The sequence below is a fragment of the Portunus trituberculatus genome, chromosome 41 (genome assembly GCF_017591435.1).
Source record: "Portunus trituberculatus isolate SZX2019 chromosome 41, ASM1759143v1, whole genome shotgun sequence".
NCBI classification, from domain to species: Eukaryota; Metazoa; Arthropoda; class Malacostraca; order Decapoda; family Portunidae; genus Portunus; species Portunus trituberculatus.
The window spans coordinates 917,819-931,397 of record NC_059295.1 but is presented as its reverse complement, the minus strand read 5'-3'; the positions used below and the strand labels follow the sequence as shown (position 1 = coordinate 931,397).

Below are 13,579 nucleotides of genomic sequence, written 5' to 3'. Positions count from 1 at the left end.
GACCACATCCCACATCCCCCCTATTATCTATTGTTTCTTACGAGAATTACATGTTTGTTTTACGCAAATTTTGATATACGCGACGCCTCTTGAAATGCATCTATCGTGTAAATCGAGAGTTACCTGTATACATATTAAAATACAAAAGAAAACATATTACTGATATATACATACCTCTTTAGGCAATCTTATGGGAAGCCATAACATATTTCCATCAAAAGTTTTTGCAGAACCCAACTGTTCTTTGAAAGTGTTAAGAAGACCAAAACGAATATTCAGAGCATCAACCTGAGGTTCAAATTTAACCTCGTACTGAAAAACTGCTTTGTCTTCTTTTTGAGACAGACGAATCCAATTTCCTGTTCCAGAGAACCTGAAAGTAATTCTTTATATCAACACAGCATCATGAAAACAGAACAATAAAAAGCACATTGAAATTTAATTATTTCAAGCTGGCTCCTGTGCTATGAGGGCATATTACCCATTGTTTGATTTCCTACATCACCGAGATGGCAGTAGTGAGACATGAATCTCCATCCAATTCGTGTTCTACCAACATTTATTTTTATTTGGTACACATCATTAAGATAAAGACCACCACTACAATTACATTAACCAATTAAAGTATAAACACTCAGTGGAATACTACTGGCAAAAAATACAAAATACCCTAGTACTAGATTCAAGTCTAACTGATCACAATGATTTAATACCACTAGCAGCTGTGAGGTGGCACTGCAGTATGACAGCATCAAAAGAATTTAAGAAAATCTAGCAAATTTGACGAACACTATAACTAACAAATGATCATATAAAGCAAAATCAGAAAACAACTTCAGAGCTGGGCAATTAGAAATCTAATTAAATTATTTTTCAAGCTATCCTTTTTTTTTCAAATGACTCATAAATGTTTTCTTTTTCAGTGCTGTTTTCATATATTTTCTGGCACATAAGGTTAAATTTTTTTCTTTCTTTTTAGCTGGCATAACCCTCACTAGGTACTTTTTTCTAACAACACTAGTGTCTTAACTTTCAAGCTGCCATACTCATTTGTGGGTGGCCTTTTTTTTCTCTTTTTTTTTTTTCCCCACTGAAAGATGCAAGTGACATCACTATCACCCTCACCACTACCATTGCCACTACCACCACCAAGAATACCATCCTGTACCAAATTACCTTTACTGCTGAAACCATTAAAATAACTATTACCACTTATATATCCTACATCCTACATAATCTGGATTATGAAAACCATCACTCAAGTAAATAGGATATTCACAAAAATCACAGAAAAGTCACACACAAAGTCTATAGCAACATGACTAATAAGTCAGGTACTATTATTCAATAGTATTATGCTGTACAATGACAGATTCATTGCCGTAGGCAGAAAATTGGTAGCATCAAAGAGAGCAATCTATCACAAAAGTGTGTGTAAAAGGACTCTATTATTTGATTCATTGCTTCACCAGCCAGCTAATTGGCTGCTGAGATGTTGTGCCAGACTGTCTGATTGCTGCTGAGTCACAGTGGCTCAATGTTACCTCCCAATCATCTCCTTCCTACCCTGTTGCCTAGGATGATTCTCTTTTCTTGTGCCTGCACTCCTGCAACACCAGTGTGGGTTGTCAGAGTGAGGTCACGTGACACACATTTTTGTAGGGACTTTCTATCTTATTTCTAACTTCACATCAGCTACCATTGCAGAGAAAGAGGAAAATAGTGTTCTATGCAATAAACCAAGTCTGGCCAAGGCACAGTGCTTCACATAATCTAAGTCACTCCCTGCTTGATTTCCATAGAAAGGAGGATTAGTATACCACAACTGACTGACTGCAGCAGCCCACCACTTTGTCAACCAGCCAGCCTTGAGAGCAGTAACACAGAAATGATGACACGACATGGTTGTCACCTATTTGCTTGAGTGATTGTTGGGGGAGTTTGAGGGTATATATCTCAAGTAAATAGTACCTCCCCCTAAAAAAAGAGTATAAAACACAATACCACCTCTATTTACCTGTCCTTTGAAACAAGAGGTAGTTTCACATACACCCAGATGTGATGGTTTTCATAGTGTATCCCCTACCATGTATGTGATGGTGCTGAAAGAATTCATCTGTTCCTTTGAAAAAAAAAAAAAAAAAAAAAAAAAAATAATGGCATATACTACAGCCACTCACAAAAGCATCACTACCTATCTGGACAGCCGTGTGCCCTTTTAGCTCAAAACCATTCTTAAACACAGGATTCACTTATCACCAGCTCATATGGGACTAGAGGGAGACACAGGTGAGAGAGGGAGAACTCAGAATCACAGGAGGCCTAAAAAACTGTGTGTGTATTTACTTAGTTGTACCTAGTTGTATTTTACGAGAGGGGAGCCTATGCTTGTGTTGTCCCATCTCTGTATCTCACAGTGTCTAATTTTCTCTTAAAGTCATGTATAGACTTTGCACACACCACCTCTTTGTCCAGTCCGCTCCATATAACTATCACTTTATGGGGGAAGCTGTTTTTCTTCTGTAGTTGTCTTTTCTGAGTTTTAGTCCATGTCCTCTTGTGTCCCTCCTGTCCCTCTTCAGCAGGTCAATCCTATCAGGAAGCTCCATATTATTCATTATTCTGTAGATGGTCAACAGGTCACCTTTCTCTTCTCTGCTCCAGTGTTGGTAATTCTAGTCTCTCCAATCTCTTTTCATATGCAAAAGCCAACGAGGTAAGGGCCAGTTTGGTTACCACTCTGTATCCTTTAAATTTTCCTGATATTCTTCCTTGTGTTAGGTGACCACAGTACTACTGCATACTCCAGTCGTGGTCTGATCAAGGATGCCAATAACTTTTTCACCATATCTTCATCAATATATGAGAATGCAATTCTAATATTTCTCAGTAAGTTGTAGATCTCACCAACAATTTTATTAATATGTTTATTGGGGGACATTTCTTTTGTTATGAGAACTCCCAGGTCCTTTTCACTTTCCACCTTCTTAATCTTCTCTTCTCCAAGTTTATATTTGTCTTGTTATCCTATTTTTGCTCTTCCCAAATTCCATAATGCTACATTTCTTAAAGTTGAATTCCATTTCCCATCTTTTACTCCATTCCCATAGTCTATCTAAGTCCTGCCGAAGAGTTCTACCATCATCATGCGACCCAACTTTCCTCAAAAGTTTTGCGTCATCTGCAAAGAAACTCATATAGCTTTCTACTCCTTCATCCATGTCATTTATATATATTGCAAACATAATTGGGACCAACACAGAACCTTGCATAACCCCACTTATAACTTCCATCCAGGTGGACTGCTTATCTCTAATTGTCACTCTCATAGTTCTTCCAATAGTTCTTCCAGTTAGGAAATCCTTCGTCCATTCCAGCAATTTTCCTTTTATTCCCCCTATATCTTCCAGTTTTCTCATTTATTTTCCGTGTAGAACTTTATCAAATCTTTTTTTTTTTTTTAAATCTAAAAATACACTGTCAACCCATCCATCTCTTTCCTGTGTTATGTCTATGACTCTAGAGTAAAAGCATATAAGGTTTGTTACACATGATCTAAGTTTTGTAAAGCCAAATTGTCTTTCATTAATTATATGTTATTCTTCCAAATGTTTGGTCCATCTCCCTTAATGTCCAAGAATTTGTTTTAGGAGGTACATAGGTCACCATGATTATTAATTCTTTTCCATCACTTTTTATCCTTATGCTTATCACTTCTGCGTTGTTCTTCCCATACCAAACCTTATCCACATTTATTTATTTCTTCGTCATAATCATAACTCCTCCTCCACCTTTACTCTCTATCCTTTCTCCATATATTATATTTATTATCCAAATTTATCTTTGTTTTTCATGCAATTTTGTCTCAGTCAAACACACTATATCAGGCTTCTCCACCATCATATAGTCTTGCAATTCCAATCTACTTGACAGTATCCCATCTATATTAGTATACATTACGGTCCACCCACTGCTCCTCTAGGGTTCCTCCGCATTCCTTCTTTCCACATACCACTTTCTGACTCTCTCTCCTATAACTCTCCAAAAACTTTTCTCTTTCCTCCTCAGACCGCTCATCATTTTTCCTTCTCGCCTCTTCCACCAATTCCTTATATCTTCTCCTCTCTTCCTCATTTCTATTCTTTCTCACAAACACCTCTTTACAACCTTCTATCTCTCTTAACTTTGATGTTCTATATAGGATATCCTCCGCAGATTGTTGTGACTTCAGTACTACTTTAATCGGTCTGCTCACTCCCTCCTTATACGGACCCAGTCTATGGATCTCTTCCACTTCTTCTTGTAGGTCTTTTTTCATCATCATTTAGATTTTTGAACAGATCTCTTACCGTTTTAATTCTTCCTTAATTCTCTTAGGCTTATATGTTATATTTTGTTCTTTCATCCCAAATATTAACACACTCTTCTTCTTTTCTGCTATTTCCCTTATCAATGTTTCCTTATTCTTCATTACATTAACCAGTTCCTTGGACCTTTCTTTTTTGTCTTCCTTCAACTGATCTTTAATTATTTCTTGTAATCCAACCATCTCTGCTTCCTCGACTCAGTCCATTGTGTTTTCTTCAGTTCCCATTCCTTTCAAACCTTTCATTCTGCTCACTAATCATTTCCTTAAAGTCATCTTTCTCCTTTACTACTCTCTCCATTTTCTCCTCCAACCGTCTCTTGTATTTTTCAACCTCCACTCTCAAGTGTGCATTCTCATCCACCAATCGTTTTTCATTTTCCTCCAGTCTCTTAACTCTTTCCTTCAAAGCCTTGCGGAATTCTCTATCCTGCTCCTCCTCACTCCTCTGAACTTTTAATTCCTTCACCAACTCCTCAAATCTCTTCTCCAACATTACCAATCTACCTTGCATTGTTGCCCGTTGAAGATGGACTCATGCTTTGACTGGCCACTTTCGGCTTTGCTCCCTGGGCCTCATCAACATATTTTGAATTTGGTAATTTATTTCTTACCGGTCTATCCATTTTTTTTACTCTTCCTGGGAGCATGTGGGTGTGTGGTCACTGGGGGCCAGGCCTGGTAGCTACGTGTGTGTGGTGGGATGCGTTGGCGGCTGCTATGGCTGGCCTTTGTGTGGTTCCCGCTCTGTCGTTTGGAGTGTGGAGGTTCTCACACCTCCGATCACTCCCATGTACACGCCACCAGGCTACGTTCACTCTGTACACTCGTTCACTCGCTCTGGTTGCCCCTCAATACCAATAACGATTCTCACTCAAGCACATTGCTTAGCGTGTGGAGTGTTAGTTAGATGCCACTCTGAGCAGGAGGCACGTCCGCTCCACGGAGCGAGTGTGTGTGTGTGTGTGTGTGTGTGTGTGTGTATTTACCTAATTGTATTTACCTAATTGTAACATACGGGAAAAGAGCTATGCTCGTGTTGTCCCGTCTCCATATCTATTAATGTCCAGCTTTTTCTTAAAATCATGAATATTCCTTGCGTTGACCACTTCCACGTCTAAACTATTCCATGCTTCCACCCTTCTATGAGGGAAGCTATATTTTTTCACATCTCTCCTATAAGTGGCCATTTTAGTTTTTCCCATGCCCTCTCGACATTCTTTCATTCCACATACACAGATCTTCCCTATCCATTTTTCCATGCCAATCATCACTCTGTATATTGCTATCAGGTCTCCCTTTCTCTTCTGTTTTCCAGGGTTGGAAGTTGCATTCTTTTCAGTCTGTCTTCATAAGTCAAATCTCTTAAGTCAGGCACCATTTTGTTGCAGCCCTCTGTACTTTCTCTAGTTTCCTTATGTGTTTCTTTAAGTTCGAGCCCACTGTATTGTTGCATATTCAAGCCTCGGTCTTATCATTGCAGTAATTATTTTCTTCATCATTTCTTCATCTAAATATACGAACGCCACTCTTATGTTCCTCAATAAGTTCAATACTTCTCCAATTATTTTGTTTATATGTCTCTCTGGCGATAGGTCATTGGTAATTGTCACCCCAAGGTCTTTTTCTTCATGACTGGTTTTATGTCTTCATTTCCTATCTTGTACATACTCCTGATTCTTCTTTCACTCTTGCCAAACTCTATTTTCTTGCATTTTGTCGTGTTGAACTCCATTTGCCATGTACAGCTCCATTTCCATATTCTGTCCAAGTCTTCCTGGAGTAGTTCGCAATCTTTGTCACATCTCACTTTTCTTAACAATTTTGCATCGTCTGCAAATAGGCTCACATAACTGGACACCCCATCCACCATGTCATTTATGTAGACCGCGAACATTACTGGTGCCAACACTGATCCCTGTGGAACTCCACTCTCCACCAATCCCCATTCTGATGGTCTGTCCTTAATTATTGTTCTCATTTCTCTTCCTACCAAAAGTCTTCCATCCATTTTAGTAAACTGCCATGCACTCCTCCTACCATTTCAAGTTTCCAGATCAGTCTCTGGTGTGGTACCTTATCAAAGGCCTTTTTTAAATCCAGATATATTCCATCAGCCCAACCATCTCTTTCCTGTATTACATCTATCACCCTCGAATAGTAACATATCAGGTTTGTCGTGCATGAACGCCCTTTTCTAAAACCAAATTGACACTCACAAAGTATGTCATTTTCTCCAAGAAGTCTGTCCATCTATTCTTCACCACCCTCTCACACATCTTAGCTACCACACTTGTAAGTGACACTGGTCTATAGTTCAATGGGTCTCTCTTGTTACCTGATTTATAGATTGGGACAATGTTAGCTCTTTTCCAGTCTTGGGGCACTACACCTTCCCTTAATGAGGCATCAATTACTTCACAAACTTTTTCTGCCAATTGCTCCTGCATTCTCTTAAAATCCATCCTGATACCCCATCAGGTCCCACAGCTTTTCTCACTTCTAAACTCCCCATCATGTTCTTGATCTCCTCCACAGTTACTTGAAACTCCTTCATAATCCCTTTCTGTTCCATTACCAGTGGTTTGTCAAAAGCAGTCTCCTTTGTGAATACCTTCCGAAAGCATCCATTCATAGCCTCTGCCATTTCCTGGGATCTTCACTGCATACTCCATTTACTTCTAAACTTTCAATACTTTCTCTATTTTTGATGTTGTTGTTCACATGTCTGTAAAAAGCCTTGGTTGGTCTTTACATTTATCAATTATATCCTTTTCTTGTTTCTTTCTTTCTTCTCTTCTAATCAACACATATTCATTTCTTGCTCTTTTGTAACTTTCCCACTGCTTAATCCGTCTTTTCCTTCTCCACCTCTTCCATGCATCCTCTTTTCTTGTTCTAGCCTTTTCACATCTATCGTTAAACCAGTCCTGCTTTCCAACTTCTCTATGTTGTCTTATTGGTACAAATTTTTCTCACCTTCTTTGTATATTTTTATAAATTCCTTCCACTTTTCATTTGCTCCTTAGCACTCTTGAATTTCATCCAATTTGTCTCTTGAAAGAATTTCTTTAGGTTTCCAAAATCTGTCTTGGCATAATTCCATCTTCCCACTTTATATTCTTCATTTCTTCTAGATTTCTCTTCGTCTATCACCTTGAACTCCAAAACTGCATGATCACTCTTTGCTAAAGGGCACTCCACCCTCATCTCCTCAATGACCATTGGCTCTGTACTAAAGACCAAGTCCAGTCTTGACGATGCTCCTCTCCTCCAAACCTAGTATCTTCTTTGACCCACTGAGTTAACACATTTTCCATTGCCAGTGTCAATAGTGTATTTCCCATGTTGTCTCTGATCCTTCCATTGACCAGTCCTCCCAACACACCTCTTTACAATTAAAATCTCCCATCATTATAGTTCGTTCACAGCCACCCAACATTTCTTCCAGACATGTTCCTGTATCACTTATCATTTCTTCATATTCCTGTACTGACCATGCATTTGTCTTAGGTGGTACGTACACCACTATGTAGTGCCTCTTTTTCCTTCATTAGTTTCTGCTCTGATCTTTAGCACTTCTGCCTTTCCCATACCTTTTTTCACTTGATCCACCTTTATATCTTTTTTAACCAGCAACATCACTCCTCCTCCCATCTTACCTACTCTATTTCTTTTCCAAACATTATATTTCCTTCTCCAACCATCATCAGGTCTTCTCCTCTCTCAGTTTTGTTTCAGTAAGACCCACAATATCTGGGTTCTTGTCCTCAAGTAATCGTTGAGTTCTAAAATCCCCGATATCACTCCATTTATGTTGGAATACATTACATTTCGCTCATATGTAAGTTTCTTTAGTCCTTTCTTGCTGTACTTTTCTGGGTTATGAACCACTTCCTCAGTCTCATATCCAAGATTCTCCAGAAAAACTCTTTCTTCTCCTCTTCTGTCCTCTCTTCATTTTTTTCAAAGCCTCCTTTCTCAACTCATTTAACATTTCTCTTTCCTTTTCACCGAGATCTCTTCTCAACCAAATCTTCCTTGTTGTTTCCTGCTGGGCTAGCCTCCATGACTTCTCCACCAATTCATCTACATCCTTTTGTGACTTAAGTTTGATTCTTATTGGCCTCATACCTTCTCTTGTGAACTTTCCAATTCTATGGAAGTCCTCTATTTCTTGTACTAGGTCTTTTCCTCCTCCTGCACCACATTAATGATATTATTTATCACCTTTTTATGTTTTTTCTCTCTCCATTTTACTCGGTGTCTTATCCTCCTCCACACCAAATATCACCACACATCTCTTTTTGTCTACAGTTTCCTCACCAATGTCTCATTTGACTTAATAACCTTCACCACTTTCTCAGCTATCTTCTCTTCTATGATCTGTTGATCTATAATTTCAGCAAGGCCCAAAGTTTTCTCCCAGACTCTTTGATTTCCTTTTCCAGACTTGCAACTTTGTAATTTACCTCCTTTCTTTCCACTTCCTGACTTTTTCCATTCAGCCTGCTTCTCCATCACTTTTCCTAGAGATTCTCCACATTTTCGCAATTCACTTTAATTAGCTTAACTTCCTCTTTCAGTGCTTCATTTTCCTTCTTCATATCGGCACAGTCTTTCTTTACATTGTCATAACTCGTTTCCAGGCCCCCATACTTTTCAAACAGTTTTCAATTTTACCTTCTAACTCCAGAATTTTCTTCACATAAGCGCTCTTCTCCATTATTCCTTGAAACCCTGTGAAGTCTGATTCATCTTTCGAGTTCACGGCCGCCATGTTGCGCAGATGTAAACAAACCAGCTGATGGCTCAAACGCAGGCTACAGTTTATATTTACCTTCACTGGACATTATTTTGCTAATCAACAGTTAACATGACTATATGGAGACGGGACAAACATTACCAGCTCCTTTCCCACCTTGGTTACTCTTAGGCAATGGTAACTGTAGAATTAGAGATGATTGCTCTGGAGCTCAGCGACCACCTCCGCCATCGACGATGTGTGTGTGTGTGTGTGTGTGTGTGTGTGTGTGTGTGTATTTACCTAATTGTATTTACCTAATTGTAACATACGGAAAAGAGCTATGCTCGTGTTGTCCCGTCTCCATATCTATTAATGTCCAGCTTTTTCTTAAAATCATGAATATTCCTTGCGTTGACCACTTCCACGTCTAAACTATTCCATGCTTCCACCCTTCTATGAGGGAAGCTATATTTTTCACATCTCTCCTATAAGTGGCCATTTTAGTTTTTCCCATGCCCTCTCGACATTCTTCCATTCCACATACACAGATCTTCCCTATCCATTTTTCCATGCCAATCATCACTCTGTATATTGCTATCAGGTCTCCCCTTTCTCTTCTGTTTTCCAGGGTTGGAAGTTGCATTCTTTTCAGTCTGTCTTCATAAGTCAAATCTCTTAAGTCAGGCACCATTTTGTTGCAGCCCTCTGTACTTTCTCTAGTTTCCTTATGTGTTTCTTTAAGTTCGAGCCCACTGTATTGTTGCATATTCAAGCCTCGGTCTTATCATTGCAGTAATTATTTTCTTCATCATTTCTTCATCTAGATATACGAACGCCACTCTTATGTTCCTCAATAAGTTCAATACTTCTCCAATTATTTTGTTTATATGTCTCTCTGGCGATAGGTCATTGGTAATTGTCACCCCAAGGTCTTTTTCTTCATGACTGGTTTTATGTCTTCATTTCCTATCTTGTACATACTCCTGATTCTTCTTTCACTCTTGCCAAACTCTATTTTCTTGCATTTTGTCGTGTTGAACTCCATTTGCCATGTACAGCTCCATTTCCATATTCTGTCCAAGTCTTCCTGGAGTAGTTCGCAATCTTTGTCACATCTCACTTTTCTTAACAATTTTGCATCGTCTGCAAATAGGCTCACATAACTGGACACCCCATCCACCATGTCATTTATGTAGACTGCGAACATTACTGGTGCCAACACTGATCCCTGTGGAACTCCACTCTCCACCAATCCCCATTCTGATGGTCTGTCCTTAATTATTGTTCTCATTTCTCTTCCTACCAAAAGTCTTCCATCCATTTTAGTAAACTGCCATGCACTCCTCCTACCATTTCAAGTTTCCAGATCAGTCTCTGGTGTGGTACCTTATCAAAGGCCTTTTTTAAATCCAGATATATTCCATCAGCCCAACCATCTCTTTCCTGTATTACATCTATCACCCTCGAATAGTAACATATCAGGTTTGTCGTGCATGAACGCCCTTTTCTAAAACCAAATTGACACTCACAAAGTATGTCATTTTTCTCCAAGAAGTCTGTCCATCTAGTCTTCACCACCCTCTCACACATCTTAGCTACCACACTTGTAAGTGACACTGGTCTATAGTTCAATGGGTCTCTCTTGTTACCTGATTTATAGATTGGGACAATGTTAGCTCTTTTCCAGTCTTGGGGCACTACACCTTCCCTTAATGAGGCATCAATTACTTCACAAACTTTTTCTGCCAATTGCTCCCTGCATTCTCTTAAAATCCATCCTGATACCCCATCAGGTCCCACAGCTTTTCTCACTTCTAAACTCCCCATCATGTTCTTGATCTCCTCCACCGTTACTTGAAACTCCTTCATAATCCCTTTCTGTTCCATTACCAGTGGTTTGTCAAAAGCAGTCTCCTTTGTGAATACCTTCCGAAAGCATCCATTCATAGCCTCTGCCATTTCCCTGGGATCTTCACTGTATACTCCATTTACTTCTAAACTTTCAATACTTTCTCTATTTTTGATGTTGTTGTTCACATGTCTGTAAAAAAGCCTTGGTTGGTCTTTACATTTATCAATTATATCCTTTTCTTGTTTCTTTCTTTCTTCTCTTCTAATCAACACATATTCATTTCTTGCTCTTTTGTAACTTTCCACTGCTTAATCCGTCTTTTCCTTCTCCACCTCTTCCATGCATCCTCTTTTCTTGTTCTAGCCTTTTCACATCTATCGTTAAACCAGTCCTGCTTTCCAACTTCTCTATGTTGTCTTATTGGTACAAATTTTTCTCACCTTCTTTGTATATTTTATAAATTCCTTCCACTTTTCATTTGCTCCTTAGCACTCTTGAATTTCATCCAATTTGTCTCTTGAAAGAATTTCTTTAGGTTTCCAAAATCTGTCTTGGCATAATTCCATCTTCCCACTTTATATTCTTCATTTCTTCTAGATTTCTCTTCGTCTATCACCTTGAACTCCAAAACTGCATGATCACTCTTTGCTAAAGGGCACTCCACCCTCATCTCCTCAATGACCATTGGCTCTGTACTAAAGACCAAGTCCAGTCTTGACGATGCTCCCTCTCCTCCAAACCTAGTATCTTCTTTGACCCACTGAGTTAACACATTTTCCATTGCCAGTGTCAATAGTGTATTTCCCCATGTTGTCTCTGATCCTTCCATTGACCAGTCCTCCCAACACACCTCTTTACAATTAAAATCTCCCATCATTATAGTTCGTTCACAGCCACCCAACATTTCTTCCAGACATGTTCCTGTATCACTTATCATTTCTTCATATTCCTGTACTGACCATGCATTTGTCTTAGGTGGTACGTACACCACTATGTAGTGCCTCTTTTTCCTTCATTAGTTTCTGCTCTGATCTTTAGCACTTCTGCCTTTCCCATACCTTTTTCACTTGATCCACCTTTATATCTTTTTTAACCAGCAACATCACTCCTCCTCCCATCTTACCTACTCTATTTCTTTTCCAAACGTTATATTTCCCTTCTCCAACCTTCATCAGGTCTTCTCCTCTCTCAGTTTTGTTTCAGTAAGACCCACAATATCTGGGTTCTTGTCCCTCAAGTAATCGTTGAGTTCTAAAATCCCCGATATCACTCCATTTATGTTGGAATACATTACATTTCGCTCATATGTAAGTTTCTTTAGTCCTTTCTTGCTGTACTTTTCTGGGTTATGAACCACTTCCTCAGTCTCATATCCAAGATTCTCCAGAAAAACTCTTTCTTCTCTTCTTCTGTCCTCTCTTCATTTTTTTCAAAGCCTCCTTTCTCAACTCATTTAACATTTCTCTTTCCTTTTCACCGAGATCTCTTCTCAACCAAATCTTCCTTGTTGTTTCCTGCTGGGCTAGCCTCCATGACTTCTCCACCAATTCATCTACATCCTTTTGTGACTTAAGTTTGATTCTTATTGGCCTCATACCTTCTCTTGTGAACTTTCCAATTCTATGGAAGTCCTCTATTTCTTGTACTAGGTCTTTTCCTCCTCTTGCACCACATTAATGATATTATTTATCACCTTTTTTATGTTTTTCTCTCTCTCCATTTTACTCGGTGTCTTATCCTCCTGTGTGTGTGTGTGTGTGTGTGTGTGTGTGTGTATTTACCTAATTGTATTTACCTAATTGTAACATACGGAAAAGAGCTATGCTCGTGTTGTCCCGTCTCCATATCTATTAATGTCCAGCTTTTTCTTAAAATCATGAATATTCCTTGCGTTGACCACTTCCACGTCTAAACTATTCCATGCTTCCACCCTTCTATGAGGGAAGCTATATTTTTCACATCTCTCCTATAAGTGGCCATTTTAGTTTTTCCCATGCCCTCTCGACATTCTTCCATTCCACATACACAGATCTTCCCTATCCATTTTTCCATGCCAATCATCACTCTGTATATTGCTATCAGGTCTCCCCTTTCTTCTGTTTTCCAGGGTTGGAAGTTGCATTCTTTTCAGTCTGTCTTCATAAGTCAAATCTCTTAAGTCAGGCACCATTTTCGTTGCAGCCCTCTGTACTTTCTCTAGTTTCCTTATGTGTTTCTTTAAGTTCGAGCCCACTGTATTGTTGCATATTCAAGCCTCGGTCTTATCATTGCAGTAATTATTTTCTTCATCATTTCTTCATCTAGATATACGAACGCCACTCTTATGTTCCTCAATAAGTTCAATACTTCTCCAATTATTTTGTTTATATGTCTCTCTGGCGATAGGTCATTGGTAATTGTCACCCCAAGGTCTTTTTCTTCATGACTGGTTTTATGTCTTCATTTCCTATCTTGTACATACTCCTGATTCTTCTTTCACTCTTGCCAAACTCTATTTTCTTGCATTTTGTCGTGTTGAACTCCATTTGCCATGTACAGCTCCATTTCCATATTCTGTCCAAGTCTTCCTGGAGTAGTTCGCAATCTTTGTCACATCTCACTTTTCGTAACAATT

The 13,579-nt window shown here is 38.9% G+C and overlaps 1 protein-coding gene across 1 annotated transcript in view; it reads right to left on the bottom strand.

Annotated features, from left to right (window-relative positions):
- The window catches only part of LOC123517159 (piwi-like protein Ago3), a 269,657-nt gene that overhangs the window by 136,410 nt on the left and 119,668 nt on the right, over nucleotides 1-13,579 (bottom strand). The window contains exon 6 of the mRNA XM_045277139.1: nucleotides 175-373. Coding sequence (XP_045133074.1) covers nucleotides 175-373 — 199 coding nt within the window. The remainder of the gene's footprint in view (nucleotides 1-174; nucleotides 374-13,579) is intronic.